The sequence below is a fragment of the Taudactylus pleione genome, unplaced genomic scaffold (assembly GCF_031769625.1).
Source record: "Taudactylus pleione unplaced genomic scaffold, aTauple2 ptg000997l, whole genome shotgun sequence".
In the NCBI taxonomy this organism is placed as follows: domain Eukaryota; kingdom Metazoa; phylum Chordata; class Amphibia; order Anura; family Myobatrachidae; genus Taudactylus; species Taudactylus pleione.
In genome coordinates, this window is record NW_028285398.1 from 424,802 (window position 1) to 443,129 (window position 18,328).

Sequence of the window (18,328 nt, forward strand, 5' to 3'; positions counted from 1 at the left end):
TCACTCTGGTTGCATGCGATTTATTCATCTTGATTTAATGACCCATTGTTGCTGCTATGTCCGGTGCTGGTCTGTCCATGCTGTACGCCATGAAGATGTGGTCTGCACAGCTTGGCAGGTAGGGCTGGCTGGGCCTCGCCACGTCAAACCCCATGTAGCTGAATGCTCTGAGCAGCTGCCCTGCAAACAAAGGCAGAGTGACTGGAGGGTAATAGTCTTCCTCTTACCCACTCCCAATAACTGCCCCACAAATCCAATGCCATAATCAGAGCCGTTCCCTTCTGTCCTATACAATTGCTATATTCCTCCCAGCTGACCATCTGTCCCCACCCCCAAGGTGACATGGTATCCTCTGCTGCTAGCCTGCCACCCAACTGACCCGTTCTACCCTCTGCCGCTAGCCTGCCACCCCACTGCCCCTTTCTACCCTCAGCCACTAGCCTGCCACCCCACTGCCCCTTTCTACCCTCTGCCGCTAGCCTGCCACCCAACTGCCCCGTTCTACCCTCTGACTTAGATTGTGTTCTACCCCAGGCTTAGATTGTGTACAGCCGGATCCAGGATTTTACCTTTGTCTTTCTGTTTTTTTGGGACTCCAACAAGAACCCAAATCACGTCCATTTCCAGTTCCACAAAGTACAGTGTGGCGATGAGACTGTAAGGGAGAGAAGTGAATGGCAGTCAGACAGGGTCCGATAACATGCTGGTGGATATTCTCTTAAGTGATGTATAACATATAGACCCCTATAGCCCATACATAAGTGAGTGGCAGTTACAGGGTATTGGCTTGCCTGACTCTGCTATTTATATGGCCTGTGTCAAAATGGCCATTACAGGAGGCAGAACAAAAAATGAATGCGATTCCAACCAAACTGCATGGCCGACATAACTCTGCGTAAGTCGGGTATGACGGACATGAACAGACGTTACGCAGACAAGAGGACAGGATGCAGACAGCAAACGTTCAAAACCAATGCAGCATAAAACGTATCGCAGTGCGCAAACTAGCATCACAGCAACTACGCAGACCCACCGCAATGTGATTGACAGGAAGTGCCGTTTGTGGGTGGTAATGAGGGGTGGTCGGACGAACGCAGGCGTGCATAGATTATCCACTGCGATGTCATACGCGGCCTGATAGCGTGCGTGGCAGTTAGCAATTTCTGAGTAAGGTCAGGGCTTGTGCAAGTGAGCGTAGTGCTGTGATGGATTAGCATACTATCGTAGTTAAACTGCGTGCGTAATCGCTATTGCATTCGCTGTTGCGTTGCTTGCTGAATCGGGGCCTGAGAGCGGACAGACGTGAGGGGTAAGGTAGAGACTCTTTTCCAAGAAGCTTACATTCTATTTCAGGTTTCCCTTGATATGACAATTGTAGCCTGATACTGACACAAAATAACCCCACGTTTAGAACTTGCTCTCACTGGGCTAAAGTCTTAAGGTGCAAACACACGTAACGATTTTTGAACGATCTGTCATTATCGTTCAAAAATCGTTCAGTTTCTGAGTTATAACGATAAAAGATAATCGTTCAAGCGCGCTCCCGTTTGTAGTTCAACCATTTCAGACTGTCAAAAAATAACGTTTTTCATTAAGGGAAGAAACATTTTTCGTTAATTACACTTAGAAAATCGTTTTACGATTTTTGGTCAGATTTTCCCTTGAGAAAGTGGTTACAAAATCGTTACATGTGCATGCACCTTTAGGGAGTGTGGTCCCTAATCGCCAAAAGGATAATTATTGGTGCGATGATGGTAAGTATGGTCAGAAATCACCGATGGCCGATATGTACATATCATTGGACTGCATTGACCTGGACCCTGTAACAGTAGAAGCGATGTCACGTGTGTGTGTGTGTGTGTGTGTGTGTGTGTGTGTGTGTGTGTGTGTGTCTGGCACCGGGCCTCGCCTCTGACCATCACTCGTTACATTCCAGAGTTAGATTTGTGCAATAACCCAGTGGTTCCACACTGGCCACTCACCTCTTCTTGTCGGCTTGTGCCCAGAGAACGGCAGCAGAGTCCAGCAACAGCCGGCGATTGGTCAGCAGTCCATGCCAGGTGACTGTGTCTTGTCCCAGTTTATACTGGAATTCCAAAAATGCTGTGTCCTTGGAAGGGGATGAGTCTGTGAGCACCGAGAGGTTTCCAGCCTGGGGGTATATGGAGATATTATTACGCTGATCATATTTCTGGTGTCTATGCTTTGATGGCCTATCCGCTTGCACCCTTGAATCTACATCATAGTGATCAAAGCGGCTCTCAGACAGGAAAGCACCGCCATACTTGCTTAGTTCCGCTAAGGGATGTTGTCCCTACAAATTCACCCTAGTAGTGCGAGAGTGAGGCATGTAAGCATCAGTTCCACCAAACCCCCTCTGACAGGGATTCTGGACTATAGACAGACAGTAATTAGTTAAACAATGTCTAGATAATCAATAGTTAGACAGGGATAAAAGTTCGACGTGTAAAAAGTTTGACATGAAAAAGGTCGACGGGTTTTTTTTGTGTGTAGTGTTAGGCACTTACCCAGACTGTTAAGGGGCACATCCACTAGACGATCTACTCCCTGTCCAATCTCTAAACTATTTACCCTTGAAATTTTATCTTTCAGTCTGAACTATTTGCAAACTATCTTTAATAGATCAAGTGAAATTGACCGGCATGTTCAGTCGATTGGCGAGACGATCAAACGACCAGCGGGAGCGCGCATCATTGATCTATAACGACGTCGTTATCGTTCAATCGCCTGCTAAAATCGTGTAGTGGATGCCCCCCTTTAGGGTTAGGCACCAGGAGGGAGGGTTAGGGTGAAGATTAGGGCTAAAAAAAAAAAAAAGTAAAGTCGATCATTTTCATGTCTGACTTTTGTTGTGTATAACTAATGACTGTCTAACATGGTGTCTATCTAATTATTGTCTATCTCGTATACCATACCCTCTGACAGATGGGAAGACTGACCAAAGCAGGTGACTTCATCATGACATCTGATTTCTCTCAAAACATTGCTTCATATCGACAGCAAAAGGCCCATTTGCAGGACACTACATGGGGCGATGGACCCTGGCCAGTCGTCCGTTGTGTATCATCACTATACATCTAGATAATCCACCATGATCAGGGAATACAAAGCACCAGACACTTTCTCAACACAAACTGCATTTCAACCTCATTGCAAAACCAAATGATCCTGCAGGGCATAGATTTCATACTCAGACACAATTACTATTGGTTTCAAAAGGGACCGCAATGGGGACAAGGTTTGTCCCAAGCTACGCCAACCAATTAATGAGTGGGGTGAGCGTACATTACCATTTGTTGGTCTGGCTATGGCACAAACCTGACCATATTAAACTAGGGATCCCTGACTGAGTCAGAAGGTGTAAGGCATGCCACACTTGACGGGCGGGACTACAATTCCTATAACCAGACATCACATCAGGCATCCAATGCAGATTTACATTGACCTGATGGATCCACGCATAGAGGGTAAGCCACCCCTGAAACACTGCTAGCGACGTACTGGTACATAAAAACCCACCTAACTAGTATCACTAGGTGGCGCCACCCAACATGAGTCCTCCCACACTCTGTAAAGCAGATTATGTCCCCTCAACAGGGTGCAATAGAGAGGGTATAAGCGTGTGTGCCCATATAGTGATTGCCCTGCTATGCACATATCACCACCCTCGTGTCTCATACAACAGGCTTTTCACCTGTGGTGTATTTGTAGATTGATTTGCATTCTTTACTGGCTTATTGTTACCATGTGTATCAATGTAGATAATATCGTTTTACAATTTCACATTGAATACAATTCACCTTGAAACGTAAAGTGTATTTGGTTAACTTCTAATATTGTTGTGGCTCACATTTGGGAGATAACCCTTTATCAAACAACACGTGATACGCACCCTCTTGGAGTCAGGGATTAGGGGGTACTGCTCTAAGAGTACCCCCTGACTCCAAGAGGCCAGAAACCTCCCGTTTCCATGAGCAGCTCCCCAATCGCCACAGAAGCACAAGGAAAAGTGAGAAGACCCCATCTATAAAGTCATCATTGTTTATGTCTTACCGAATAGAGTTGTGTTAGATGCGACTGTCTGGACTCTGCTCTCAGGTGCTGACGTCTCAGATCAGGTATGCCATGGGCAGCACTGGGGAAGAGAAATTGCCGGAATGACGGAGATCATTCTGTAGGGAGACGGGAAGAGAGGACATAGGCAGAGTGTTACATGGGAGTACCTTGGAAGCCATCGACACCCCCAGCATGCATCTGAAGCTGCAGAGCTAGCACTCTGTGACTCCTGCCTATGACTGTAGTATGTGGATGTATTTACCGTCAGGTTCTTGTCCATACAGAGTCACGATACAATGGCGATCCAGGTCTGTAGAGGGAATCGGTGTAATGCTTGCATAGGGGTTTAAGTAACAAGCAGTGAAAAGCGTGTAGCCTTCTACCTGAGGGGCCAGTGTGGGAGAGGACGGCCCTGTGTAGCCTTCTACCTGAGGGGCCAGTGTGGGAGAGGACGGCCCTGTGTAGCCTTCTACCTGAGGGGCCAGTGTGGGAGAGGACGGCCCTGTGTAGCCTTCTACCTGAGGGGCCAGTGTGGGAGAGGACGGCCCTGTGTAGCCTTCTACCTGAGGGGCCAGTGTGGGAGAGGACGGCCCTGTGTAGCCTTCTACCTGAGGGGCCAGTGTGGGAGAGGACGGCCCTGTGTAGCCTTCTACCTGAGGGGCCAGTGTGGGAGAGGACGGCCCTGTGTAGCCTTCTACCTGAGGGGCCAGTGTGGGAGAGGACGGCCCTGTGTAGCCTTCTACCTGAGGGGCCAGTGTGGGAGAGGACGGCCCTGTGTAGCCTTCTACCTGAGGGGCCAGTGTGGGAGAGGACGGCCCTGTGTAGCCTTCTACCTGAGGGGCCAGTGTGGGAGAGGACGGCCCTGTGTAGCCTTCTACCTGAGGGGCCAGTGTGGGAGAGGACGGCCCTGTGTAGCCTACCTGAGGGGCCAGTGTGGGAGAGGACGGCCCTGTGTAGCCTTCTACCTGAGGGGCCAGTGTGGGAGAGGACGGCCCTGTGTAGCCTTCTACCTGAGGGGCCAGTGTGGGAGAGGACGGCCCTGTGTAGCCTTCTACCTGAGGGGCCAGTGTGGGAGAGGACGGCCCTGTGTAGCCTTCTACCTGAGGTCCAGTGTGGGAGAGGACGGCCCTTTGTAGCCTTCTACCTGAGGGCCAGTGTGGGAGAGGACGGCCCTGTGTAGCCTTCTACCTGAGGGGCCAGTGTGGGAGAGGACGGCCCTGTGTAGCCTTCTACCTGAGGGCCAGTGTGGGAGAGGACGGCCCTGTGTAGCCTTCTACCTGAGGGGCCAGTGTGGGAGAGGACGGCCCTGTGTAGCCTTCTACCTGAGGGCCAGTGTGGGAGAGGACGGCCCTGTGTAGCCTTCTACCTGAGGGGCCAGTGTGGGAGAGGCAGTACAAGTGTATCCCCACCTATGAGAAAAGGAGGTACAGGTAATTCTTACCTATGAGACGTGTAGGAGGAGGAGACCTGTGTTGCAGATGAAGGCCAGCAGAAGCCTCACCCCTGTGAGGCTGGGGTAGTAGAACTGGTGTTTGGAGCAGAGGAGGCTGATGTTTTCCTTTCTTCCTCTTGCAAATCAAACTGCTAATGACTGTGTGGTCTCCTGCCCAGCTGCCTATGATGCTGCAGTGGTCATCACTGACCTCACAATGAAGCAAAGGCCTCACTCAGAGGAGGCCAGCGGCTGTAAGAGGGAGGACGGCATTATTATGGGTCATTTGTTTTGTGACTTTAGGACATTCATAACCTATTTATTGCCAGATAATTCATCACTTTTACACATAGATGCAGACACTGAGGGCTGTAAGAAGATTGAGTAGCTATCCTCCCCAAATATGAAACCTTACACCTCATCTTGTTCCATCAGCAAATCCTGGGCTGCCTATGGTGTACAGTGTGTCAGTCACTCATTACAGGCTCACTAGACGGCTGGGACCAGATATATATATATATATATATATACACACACACACACACACGTATGTGGGCTTCTCTAGCACCCAGGAAAGGGTCATGTTCCAGAGGAAGACGTGCCCATGTAATTATACAGGGCCATAACTAGGGTAGTGCGACCAGTGCCATGGCACAGGGCAGGGGGCGCTGTCACTTTTCCTGTTTATTATCATTCTCACTTGTAGCTTCCTCTTCTTTTATCCCCAGCATCTCCTGGCCTCCTCTATCTCTTCCCTGGGCCTTCCCCATCAGGTGCACTATATTATGTCCCTATTTATCCCCGGCTTCTCCTGGCCTCCCCTATCTCTTCCCTGGCCCTTCCCCATCAGGTGCACTATATTATGTCCCTATTTATCCCCAGCATCTCCTGGCCTCCCCTATCTCTTCCCTGGCCCTTCCCCATCAGGTGCACTATATTATGTCCCTATTTATCCCCAGCATCTCCTGGCCTCCCCTATCTCTTCCCTGGCCCTTCCCCATCAGGTGCACTATATTATGTCCCTATTTATCCCCAGCATCTCCTGGCCTCCCCTATCTCTTCCCTGGCCCTTCCCCATCAGGTGCACTATATTATGTCCCTATTTATCCCCAGCATCTCCTGGCCTCACCTATCTCTTCCCTGGCCCTTCCCCATCAGGTGCACTATATTATGTCCCTATTTATCCCCAGCATCTCCTGGCCTCCCCTATCTCTTCCCTGGCCCTTCCCCATCAGGTGCACTATATTATGTGCGCATTTATCCCCAGCATCTCCTGGCCTCCCCATCTCTTCCCTGGCCCTCTCTCAGGTGCACTATATTATGTCCCTATTTACCCCCAGCATCTCCTGGCCTCCCCTATCTCTTCCCTGGCCCTTCCCCATCAGGTGCACTATATTATGTCCCTATTTATCCCCAGCATCTCCTGGCCTCCCCTATCTCTTCCCTGGCCCTTCCCCATCAGGTGCACTATATTATGTCCCTATTTATCCCCAGCATCTCCTGGCCTCACCTATCTCTTCCCTGGCCCTTCCCCATCAGGTGCACTATATTATGTCCCTATTCATCCCCAGCATCTCCTGGCCTCCCCTATCTCTTCCCCATCAGGTGCACTATATTATGTGCCTATTTATCCCCAGCATCTCCTGGCCTCCCCTATCTCTTCCCTGGCCCTTCCCCATCAGGTGCACTATATTATGTCCCTATTTATCCCCGGCTTCTCCTGGCCTCCGCTATCTCTTCCCTGGTCCTTCCCCATCAGGTGCACTATATTATGTCCCTATTTATCCCCAGCATCTCCTGGCCTCACCTATCTCTTCCCCATCAGGTGCACTATATTATGTGCCTATTTATCCCCAGCATCTCCTGGCCTCCCCTATCTCCTCCCTGGCCCTTCCCCATCAGGTGCACTATATTATGTCCCTATTTATCCCCAGCATCTCCTGGCCTCTCCTATCTCTTCCCTGGCCCTTCCCCATCAGGTGCACTATATTATGTCCCTATTTACCCCCAGCATCTCCTGGCCTCCCCTATCTCTTCCCTGGCCCTTCCCCAACAGGTGCACTATATTATGTCCCTATTTATCCCCAGCATCTCCTAGGCTCCCCTATCTCTTCCCCATCAGGTGCACTATATTATGTCCCTATTTACCCCCAGCATCTCCTGGCCTCCCCTATCTCTTCCCTGGCCCTTCCCCATCAGGTGCACTATATTATGTCCCTATTTATCCCCAGCATCTCCTGGCCTCTCCTATCTCTTCCCTGGCCCTTCCCCATCAGGTGCACTATATTATGTCCCTATTTACCCCCAGCATCTCCTGGCCTCCCCTATCTCTTCCCTGGCCCTTCCCCATCAGGTGCACTATATTATGTCCCTATTTATCCCCAGCATCTCCTGGCCTCCCCTATCTCTTCCCTGGCCCTTCCCCATCAGGTGCACTATATTATGTCCCTATTTATCCCCAGCATCTCCTGGCCTCTCCTATCTCTTCCCTGGCCCTTCCCCATCAGGTGCACTATATTATGTCCCTATTTATCCCCAGCATCTCCTGGCCTCCCCTATCTCTTCCCTGGCCTTTCCCCATCAGGTGCACTATATTATGTCCCTATTTATCCCCAGCATCTCCTGGCCTCCCCTATCTCTTCCCTGGCCCTTCCCCATCAGGTGCACTATATTATGTCCCTATTTATCCCCAGCATCTCCTGGCCTCCCCTATCTCTTCCCTGGCCCTTCCCCATCAGGTGCACTATATTATGTCCCTATTTATCCCCAGCATCTCCTGGCCTCCCCTATCTCTTCCCTGGCCCTTCCCCATCAGGTGCACTATATTATGTCCCTATTTATCCCCAGCATCTCCTGGCCTCCCCTATCTCTTCCCTGGCCCTTCCCCATCAGGTGCACTATATTATGTCCCTATTTATCCCCAGCATCTCCTGGCCTCCCCTATCTCTTCCCCATCAGGTGCACTATATTATGTCCCTATTTATCCCCAGCATCTCCTGGCCTCCCCATCTCTTCCCTGGCCCTTCCCCATCAGGTGCACTATATTATGTCCCTATTTATCCCCAGCATCTCCTGGCCTCCCCTATCTCTTCCCTGGCCTTTCCCCATCAGGTGCACTATATTATGTCCCTATTTATCCCCAGCATCTCCTGGCCTCTCCTATCTCTTCCCTGGCCCTTCCCCATCAGGTGCACTATATTATGTCCCTATTTATCCCCAGCATCTCCTGGCCTCCCCTATCTCTTCCCTGGCCCTTCCCCATCAGGTGCACTATATTATGTCCCTATTTATCCCCAGCATCTCCTGGCCTCCCCTATCTCTTCCCTGGCCCTTCCCCATCAGGTGCACTATATTATGTCCCTATTTATCCCCAGCATCTCCTGGCCTCCCCATCTCTTCCCTGGCCCTTCCCCATCAGGTGCACTATATTATGTCCCTATTTATCCCCAGCATCTCCTGGCCTCCCCTATCTCTTCCCTGGCCTTTCCCCATCAGGTGCACTATATTATGTCCCTATTTATCCCCAGCATCTCCTGGCCTCTCCTATCTCTTCCCTGGCCCTTCCCCATCAGGTGCACTATATTATGTCCCTATTTATCCCCAGCATCTCCTGGCCTCCCCTATCTCTTCCCTGGCCCTTCCCCATCAGGTGCACTATATTATGTCCCTATTTATCCCCAGCATCTCCTGGCCTCCCCTATCTCTTCCCTGGCCCTTCCCCATCAGGTGCACTATATTATGTCCCTATTTATCCCCAGCATCTCCTGTCTCTGAATTACATTTTTTTTTTTTCCCCACCCTATTTATCAATGTGGTGTTGGTATTAGTCACAGCGCCATAATCTTTAGCTATATAGACTTTTTCCTGTATTTCCCTCATTCATCAGATCTGGTGTTAGATAAATGCCATAACCGTGATGCACAGCTGTATTGTAAGCAAGTGTCAGGTGCAGTAGATGTATACACAGAAAGGAGAGATTATTTAATTCCCCCTGATACTAATGGTGTACGGAAATATAAAAGTTACATTTATACACCAAAAAAGGTGTATCAAATTTAATACAATATATTAAACAATATTAGCATTTTTAAAGCTACATTACTGGTTGAGGTTACAAAAGACTCCTGCTCCAATCTAACAGCCATATCTTGCCGATAACTACAGAATACATAAAGGAAAACTTTTATACATATAAATAATTAAATTATATGGTTCCAGAACCATTCTGCGTTATTACTTCTGCAGGAAATTACTGTAAGAATTGTGCACGAACACAAAATATCTGCATTAGTTTAGTTACGATAAAACAGTTTAAAAACACAAAAAAAGCCTTTAATCACAAAACCAGCTTTGATACACACAGTATGCACCATAATTATTGTTCATCTGAGTGATAGGATCTGTGAGGTTGTCACCAGCAAATATGCTACAATTAGGAACAGGGTGTAGGGGGTTTAACGAGAGCCTCTGATGCATCCCCTTCCACCACATACACAATGCACCTTTCCTGGGCTTCCCACTTCCACCAGGTGCAAAATGGAAAGCATTGGAGAAACTATAAGTGGGAAGCCCAGGAGCAGAGCGCTGTGTACCTGGTGGGAGGGGACATGTAGGAGGGTGTGTAAGTGGGAAGCCCAGGAGCAGAGCACTGTGTACCTGGTGGGAGGGGACATGTAGGAGGGTGTGTAAGTGGGAAGCCCAGGAGCAGAGCACTGTGTTCCTGGTGGAAGAGGACATGTAGGAGGGTGTGTAAGTGGGAAGCCCAGGAGCAGAGCATTTTATACCTGGCATAAGGGAAGCTATTGTATATGCATGCTAGTGCTCAATAGGACTTCCCATGTGCTGCAACATCCCAATATATTTTGGGCCAATCTACCCAATTCTGCCTAGACACACTATCTGTGGCATCTAAGCTGACGTAAAGACCCTCTGCTTCCCCTACTCTGATAATCCCCTCTGCATGGTAACAATTTATCTCAATGTTACATAACAATCTGCAATATAAAGTTCACTGATTATCCCCAGGTCTATGTGAAGGTAACACAAAGCCAGGAGAAGGAGTGATGTTACCCAGAGAGTAGCAGCACTGACGGGAACATGGAGATCTCTGGTTTCAGGAGACTAGAGATTGCATGTAGTGGGAGAGGCCAATACAGCAAGGTAAAGTCAGTATAGGGCGGAGTAGCCAACCCTGGTCCTAAAGTGCCATCAACAGTACATGTTTTCCAGGGCTTCTCACAGAATCACAAGTGAAATAATTAGCTCCACCTGTGGCTCTTTTCAAATGTGTTAATTAAGCTGGCCATACACGCTACAATCGGGCCGATGTGCCCGATAACCACTAACCCCCCTGATAATTGTAGCGTGTGTGGGCAACCAGGGGTTAAATATTGCTTGATCAGGCATGCCGGATTGTCCAGCACGCCCGTCCGATGCGATTTTTAGGGGGTAAACTGTCGGCCGCATCGGGCAGTGTATGCAGTCATTTCCTGTGTTCCTTCCCATGAAAGGAACAGGGAAAGGTCTTCTCCCCCGGGGGCAGTGCGCAGATGTTGGGCACATACACAGAGTAATCACAGTGTATGCCGCAGACATCTGCGGTCTGCCAGACATTTTATCTGGCCGTGTATGCCCAGCTTGGGTTATAGACCTGTGCACCTGCTGGGTGACCTAGAAACCGTGAACTGTTAGTATCTCTCGTGGACAGAGATTGGCCCAGTACCCCCTATAGCAGGGGTAGCTAGACACATCCATACTGTCTATGGTAACCTACAGTCTCCAGCTTGATAGTGGGATAAGATCCCATATTCTGGACCATGAGTTGTTAACACAGTGTTCCATATATCCTTTCTATAGATCACTTCCTGTGATTTCATCTCTAGCATATGCTCCCATACACCTTGGAATTAGAACACTTCCTGAGATCTCTGGGAGCATATGCTAGAGATGAGATCTCAGGAAGTGTTCTAATTCCAAGGTGTATGGGAGCATATGCCAGAGATTACACCTTGGAACGAACACACACTTTTATTGATCCCAGTAAAGATCAATCTATAAAGGTTTATCTTATCCACTTATTAGCTCAATATTTCAGCTAACCCAACACACATCTGGGCATCTCAACTAGCAATAATAAAAAAAAAAAAAACACACATTAAATAACTTAGATATGCAATAGGCCCCATTACATCAGCAACATATAGTCACAATTCCAATAACCCGGCTACTGGGTATCAATGAAAAATCAACGTTAGATTTCCCGACCAATTTATGGGAGGATCAGCAAGTCGCAGATGAACATGAATTCCCTGAATGGATAGGCCATCATTAATGGACACCGGTCAGCGTTACTGGGAATCTGCCAACTGACGGTTCTCAAATTAGGTTGCTCCTTGCTTGGTAAGGGCTGTAACTAGCTGTGGCAGAGGCTCTGGGCCAGCACAGTCTTCCCCCAACAGCCCATGTTTCTTGCTTGGAACGACACCCTGCAGCCAGAATCAATGCCACCCATAGCATCCGCTGGGCGCTATAGCATGCACCCCGCCCTGTTTGCTGCCTGGAGAGTCTTTAAGACTACACCGCAGCTGGGCTCCACCTCCAACGCGTAGTGTGGGGGTCTGCGGCGAAGCGCTAGTTACAGCGCTGTGATTAATGACCAATTTCCTGCAGTTGTAAACCCTCTACACCCAGTGCACAGATCACCGATAACAAGGAGTCTATGTACTACAGACACCACGAGACAAGTTTCAGGCTCATTTTTATTCTTGTACATTTACAGAAAGGGTTTTCTAAGGTCAGTATACACAGTAACTACAGCTGGCACAGGACAGCCACCAAGCTTCAGCTTCCCATCTGGAGTCATCGTCCACTGCAAGTGCCGACTGAGACTTAGCCGACAATAAACAGGGGGCCGAGAGTCGCCATGTGAGTCTTCTGCACAGACATCTGGACTGTAGAGGCAGAAAGACAGAGCCCATGTTAGACTTACCCCTGACCACTACACAGCAAATCTACACCATCCTAGGTCCACTTGGGCATACATAGAATCAGGACTTAGAATCGCAGTGCTGTCCTATGGAAATACATGCAAGTCACCCTTTAGGGGGTCTATGTATTCATTACAGCAGCACCACCATTGTTATTAGTCCATATAGCAGACTTCTCTGCCATGTACTAAATGTAGCATGCAGGAACATAGATTGTGACCCATCTGCCGCAGCCTCTGTCCCACTCCGGACACAGACTGTGCGCATGCGCCAGATTCTCCGGAGTCTTTCTAGAGTATGATCCTCCTACGATGTGGCCGGGACGCAACTCGCAGGGACAGCGGTCACCACAACCAAGGTTTGAGAGTTACATCTAGTACATAACAGGGATAGGTTAGTTAGAAGTGACAAGTCCATCACAATCCCTCTGAGAGAATGACTCCACAGGCATATAGGGGATTACACCATCTGAGAGGCCTAAACCAATGGGGCCAAACTGTAGGTCTGCTTTGTTAATTAGTTTTTTGCAGGAGACTTTATGATACCCATGATTGACCACAGGTGACTTAATTAGTACCTCAGTACCTTTGATTTAACCACTTCTGCTCAACCATGGCCATCTCTAAAGCCATAAACTGTTGGGGTGCCTTGAGGACAGAGTTTGGGAACCTCTATTCTAGGCTGTAGGAAGCATATGATGCCTGCTGCAGACCAGCAGTATCCATCCCAGCTCCCCCTGACCATAAGGTACAGCTTTATACTTTGGTTGTAAAACATTCAGACCAGGAACCTACCAGCCATTATCTCCCTCTTCCAGTGATGTCTGTGGCCAGGTCTCAGCCTCCTAGATGGTGATGTAAAGTCACAGACCCCCAAATCACAGCAACTGCAGATGTTACTGGGCCCTTCTACAGGAGACCACCTACAGAGACAGGACAGTATTCAGGATTTACATTCTCCTTATAAGCAGGCAATGGTTCTCAGTGACTGGTACAAGATCTAGGTGCTAGAGACAACTCACATGTTATTAACTTTGCTGAAGGAGCAGGCTTTGTTCATGGAGTCTGGTGCTTGGGTGGCTGCAGAAGCTCTGAGACTGCAGGTGATGTAGATCTGTGGAGAGATGGGAGTCACTGAACACTGCAGCCATATTCGCCACTAGATTCCAAGGAACATCGATATCTCACCATGGGCACTTCGGTCTCTGTAAACCTGAAGGCATCAATCCTGAACTGGAGCTTGTTTAGCAGTGGCCTTGGAGCTATGAAGCTAGAGGAGGAGTCAACCTGTTTGCCATCCACCAGGCACCTGTGGACAGGAGGAGGAGGAGGATCATCATCATCATCATCATCTAGAGACACCTGGACAGGCAACAGCCAAAGCCAGTATTTTGCATACCTGCCATTTCCTTTAGTGCAACCAAAGTTTCAATTTAAGAAGCACAATATTGTCAGTGTAGACCGTATTCATATTTACCCATTGGAAGCCATGATCTCGTAACGGGGGTTGGAGTTTACATCAAGAGATGTTGTAGCCACACAACGGTCCACAAAGATAGTCATTGGGACGTGGTTCTCTGTGTCAACAGAAGCTTCTAGGTAGAAAGTATCGCCAAGAGAAAACAATGTAGATGTCCTCGGAGCACTGAAGTCATCTGCAAGAAGACGGTCAGTCATAAAATACCACCCCCCCTGTTCTGGGTAAAGCAAGAACCCATCTAGCACTCTTCAGGGGGTCCCAACTCATTCCAGCCATGGTTTTAAAGGACATCCATGCTAATCATGTATTATTAGATCAGACAAACATTGGGTTACAAGTATTCAAAACACGTGTTACATGTAATCAAGCACATATCATTAAAAATCAAGACTTAAAATCCCCAAGATAAACCCAATGGGAACATCCTTACCATTCATCAGCTGGAGCAGGAAGGACAGTCTTTCCTCTGCAGATACAGTGGAGCTAAAGGGTGTCCATGTTGGCCGGATGGCTTTACTGCTCACATTACTGTGTCTACAGGAGGAATCGGAGTCAGACTGGTCTCATTTCCATGAAGTATCAGAACACCAGCAGATATTGAGTTATGGCTATTGCCTTAGTGGTAAGTGGAGGAATGTAGCATTTCAGCTATTACTGAAAATCATTAGACATGAGTAACAAGCTTGGGGAGGGGCTGTTACTTCAACTATAATGATCAAAAAGCTATGCCATTAGCAGCAGCTTATAGAGACTCATTTACCCACATTACAAACTAAGGGTTAGTGCTGCTTCAAGACCAAGTGGTATACTGGAGCATGAGCAAGTGCTCACCATTGTGGTAGCTAGGGATCTAATACATAGCCTGACAATTCAATCTTAAGGCTTCAGGAGAGAAACTGGTCACTTGCCATTGAGCTATTGGACATAGCTGTTAGAAGTAGAGCAATTATCTGAACCTGCAGGACTCATCAGGTGACAGTATGTGAGGAGATCAAGCAGGGATATAATGGAAGAAGCTAGCTGCCACGTACAGCAATATCAGACAACAAGACCAGATTTTCCATTAGTCCTCCAGACTAATGGGCAACAGCCAAACTGAAACCTAACATAGGACAAATCATAGAAGGGAACCACTATGTTCTCTCCAGGTACCACCAATGGACCCCTCATGGAAGCCATCAGAATGTGAGCACCAGACAAGTGTCATCTGGTTGTTCAGAACTGAGAAGCCAACATTACAGAGCTTACGTAGAACACCCAGCAGGAATTAGGGTGGAAACAACTCCAAGTTTTTAAAGTAGTCACTAGAAAGATCCCCTCTCTCATCAATGACAAATGCCTGGTGCTCAGGGCGAGCATATGGTTATACATTCATTATGTGTACAATGAGAATTACCCCTTTAACAAATAACCTATTATGCCAGGTAAAATGGATTGAATGGCTCACTTATCCTTCTAATATGTAGTTTACATTGGCTCTACAAGTGTTAGCTATAAGGGAGACCACCTAGTGCCACCTGCAATGACTAAATCCCTATATAAATGGGGCTACAATTACACATCTGAAATGAGAACCCATCAAGCTCTCCATTATGTTTTGTGCCAGGCAGGCAAAGATTCAGGACATTTTATATAGGCTCCAGAAACCTGAAGTGTAGGGACCATCCAAACCTTGGGTAGTAGCACTGGATGGACACCTCGGCACGGCTGCTGCGGGTAATGGGAGACCTCACGCTGGAAACTGGGTTGTAGGTGAGGCTTGTAGTGTAGATCAACTGGTCCGCAGTCATCTGAAGATGAAACAAACCCTGTGTCAGCTCATACTGAGGTCCAAAGATACCTTCAGGGTCAACTCACCCATCTCATAGCCATTACTGAGAGGTCAGCCACTTCATATTGTGACGGACACCTTTGTCAACATAGGTACCAACAATACCTGAAAGTCATCCCTTAGCCTAGGGTCCAATGTGCTTCTACATACAGGGCAGGGCGAGCTTTATAAACCAGCCTTGGCCAGTCACTTTATTCTAATGCCTGGTGAAATAAATACCTATAAGGATAAACATTAGTGAATAGGGGCATCTGTACCACAGATCAGCCCTATAGATTGAAAGCCAGTATTTGCTGAAGGTTGGAGGACAGTAAACACAAAGAGAATGTTACCATACAAGCCTGTATAACATTAGGAGTAAAATATGTTAATATAGGATCCAAATAATATTTTGCAGGTTAAAGTAAACCAAGTTCCAACAAGAGCAGACTTAATCCACTAGAAGGGTGCAATTTGGCTAGCTTTCACCACATTCCCTCAGCTCCATGGGGTAGAAGAACAGGGGATGGGAACGGGAGGCCAACGCTCGGAATCCCCACGGTCAGAAACCTGACGCTGGCATCTCAACAGGGTAAGAATACAGACATTTATCGGTCAGTATTCTAAATCTCCCCTACCCTAACCCTGCCCTATGTCTGAACCTAACCTCCTGCACTCTTATCCTCCCTAGTGCCTAACCCAGTTCCTTAGCTTCAGGATTCTAAATCTCCCCTACCCTATGTCTAAACCTAACCTCCCGCACCCTTAGCCTCCCCCTAGTGCCTAACCCAGTAACTTACCTTCAGGATTCTAAATCTCACCTACCCTAACCCTCCTCAATGTCTGAACCTAGCCTCCCCCTAGTGCCTAACCCCGTTCAGAGTGTCAGAATCCCCACTCGTGATACTAACCACATCCCCAAGCACAGAGGTCAGTTACTCAGCCAAGGGGCCATCATACAAGCACCCATATATGACCTCAGCCACGCAGCCATCCTACAAGCACCCACAGCTTAGGAAATCCATGACTGCATGCATTAGAGATCTACTGTAGAAAGAAATGTACCAAGCCTTAGACTATAGTGGTTTCATAAATTAGTTCTAACTAGAGGGGCATGTACTAAAGCCTTGGAGAGATATAAAGTACTAGCCAATCAGCTCCTAGTTATTTTTTAAACAGCCTGTAACAGGAGCAGATTGGCTGGTACTTTATCTCTCCCCAAGGCTTTAGTACATTCCCTTCTAGTTAGAACTAATTTATGAAACAACTAGTTAAGTCACGCTCAGTGTAAGGGGCATATTTACAAAGCCTGGTCAGTGGCACTAATATGAAGTATATATATATGTAGGCCCAGCAAACTAGTACAGGACATAGAACAGCAACAGATACAGGAATCTCAGGGACCAGTCACACAACATCACTGGTCCAGGACCATCACCCACCCAGTCCTCACCTGCAGAGCCGTAACTAGACTTTTTGGTGCCCTGTGCCAGAAAGCATTGGCGCCCCCCTCATTTTTCAAAGGGACATAAAGCACCCAAAAAAGGACCATGGCTTCATGGGGAAGGGCCAGGGAAAAGATAGGAGAGGCCAGGAGATGCTGGGGATGAAATAAGAGGAAGCTACAAGCAAGAATGATAATAAACAGAAGTTTGACAGGCCCAAACAGCACCCCCTGACCTGTGGTGCCCTGTGCGATGGCACCAGCCACACTACCCTAACTACGGCCCTGCTCACCTGAACACCTGTCCCACAGTCCTGTAGGTCGTTCTGGAAGACCACAGCATCCACACTCTCTGAGAAGGACTTACACTGCTGGGGCCCCAGGGTCAGGTCAGAGGCCTTCACCAGCTTCCCATTACCATAGAGGTCCTTCTGCACCGTGACCACCATAATGTCTTCCCCACACCGCACACTGATGGGGCTCCAAGCAGCCAGCGGACTCACAGGAACATCCAGCCTTGGCCCCAAATGGCGGCTCCTAAGCTGGGATCCATGCCCTACCAGTAACAACCCCCACAGCCAGACCACTCTCAGCCACAGCTCCATAACTGTCCCAGTATACTCTATGTGCTGCCACACCCCTCATTTATAGCAGCTGCCTCCACCTGGGGCAAACACATGATTAACCACCCCCACCAATTACTCTCAGCTCCTGCAGACCAGTCATGTAATAACTGCAGTGTGTGTACAGAGAGCCTGTATGTTATTATATTACATGATTTGTTATGTTCAGCTGCTGATAACTTAATGGAAATAGCTGCAGCTCCCCCACACTTACAATAGTAATATTATAATACTATACTGGCACAGGGGCAATATGCTCATCATCAGTCAGAGGCTGAAGCACTATACAGATATACAATATCTATGGTTACAGCACTGGCTATAACACACAGTCAGTGTTGGAACCTCTAGTGATCTGTCAGAGATTAGTGACCCTCTGGTTGCCATGGTTATATGGTGCTATGATGAGCAGAGCACAATAATGGGCCCCAATGGCCGCTGGTCTCCAGGAAAATGGCGGCTGCGGAAACTACCTAA

The 18,328-nt window shown here is 48.2% G+C and overlaps 1 protein-coding gene across 1 annotated transcript; it reads right to left on the reverse strand.

Annotated features, from left to right (window-relative positions):
* Positions 1-34: 34 nt before the first annotated feature.
* Positions 35-17,867, reverse strand: LOC148454359 (uncharacterized). Its single transcript, XM_088461003.1, has 12 exons — positions 17,522-17,867; positions 15,646-15,764; positions 14,405-14,508; positions 13,972-14,149; positions 13,683-13,803; positions 13,517-13,608; positions 13,290-13,417; positions 4,360-5,221; positions 4,075-4,156; positions 1,983-2,152; positions 570-655; positions 35-180 (listed from the first exon to the last, which is right to left on the reverse strand). Exons 1-12 carry the CDS (start codon positions 17,831-17,833, stop codon positions 35-37), a joined length of 2,400 nt encoding a protein of 799 aa, XP_088317129.1. The 5' UTR covers positions 17,834-17,867.
* Between the last annotated feature and the right edge of the window lie 461 nt (positions 17,868-18,328).